We start from the raw sequence: 776 nt of genomic DNA on the forward strand, positions 1-776 counted from the left end.
ACCAAACGTAAACCCTGTACACACATTAGTGGAAACGCCATAAGATTAAATGCTGTCAAAGAGGCATCGCTTCCATGTCGATAAGAAGCAATAAATGTGTTAAATAGTAGCCTGTCAGGATTAGTTCATTAGTTTTTTCATTACACAATCTGTTTGACATAAAAAAACAAACGCATCCTATTGTTTCTACCACACTGCTTCACCCTATTCAAGTTAAGATATCACCAAATCTTGTAAGACTTGTTTTTGTGGGATTTAATAAATCCTTTTAAACCAATAATAAGCCTTTCACCATTTCACCATTTCACCACACCAAACTGAGAGAAGAAATGTGTCAGTTTTCATTTGTGTTACAGTACTTTTCTGTCACTTGACCATTTAAATTGATTTCCACCATGAATTTTACGGTCAGCTAAAATAACAAAATCATTCAGAGATATATTTAAGGTCATGTGTTGTAAAATTGTTATAAAAAAAAGTGATTCATTTTTCCAAAACTTTTAAAAAAGAAAAAGCATTTTTATTTTTAAGATATTTATTTCTCTTTAATAGTCAGTAAATCGACTGATGACAACAGAAGCTGAACTGAAGCAGTGGCTGACAGTGGAGCCGAAATGTAAGTCCTCCATTCTGTGATAGAAGCTGTAACCCTAATGTAATATTAAATTTACAACTGAGGTATTAATAACACAAATCAGCACAGTTGTAGTTTAATGTCATTCCACATTTCAATACTATTTCAACCTGTGTGGAATTGGCACAACAAACATTACTGT

The 776-nt window shown here is 32.5% G+C and overlaps 1 protein-coding gene across 1 annotated transcript in view; it reads left to right on the forward strand.

Moving 5' to 3' along the window:
* Positions 1–776, forward strand: part of cenpk (centromere protein K) — a 4,467-nt gene that overhangs the window by 783 nt on the left and 2,908 nt on the right. The window contains exon 4 of the mRNA XM_035660375.1: positions 553–616. Within this exon, the coding sequence (XP_035516268.1) occupies positions 553–616 (64 nt within the window). The remainder of the gene's footprint in view (positions 1–552; positions 617–776) is intronic.

Source organism: Morone saxatilis, unplaced genomic scaffold, assembly GCF_004916995.1.
Source record: "Morone saxatilis isolate NCDOM2014 unplaced genomic scaffold, NCSU_SB_2.0 Contig17, whole genome shotgun sequence".
In the NCBI taxonomy this organism is placed as follows: Eukaryota; Metazoa; Chordata; class Actinopteri; family Moronidae; genus Morone; species Morone saxatilis.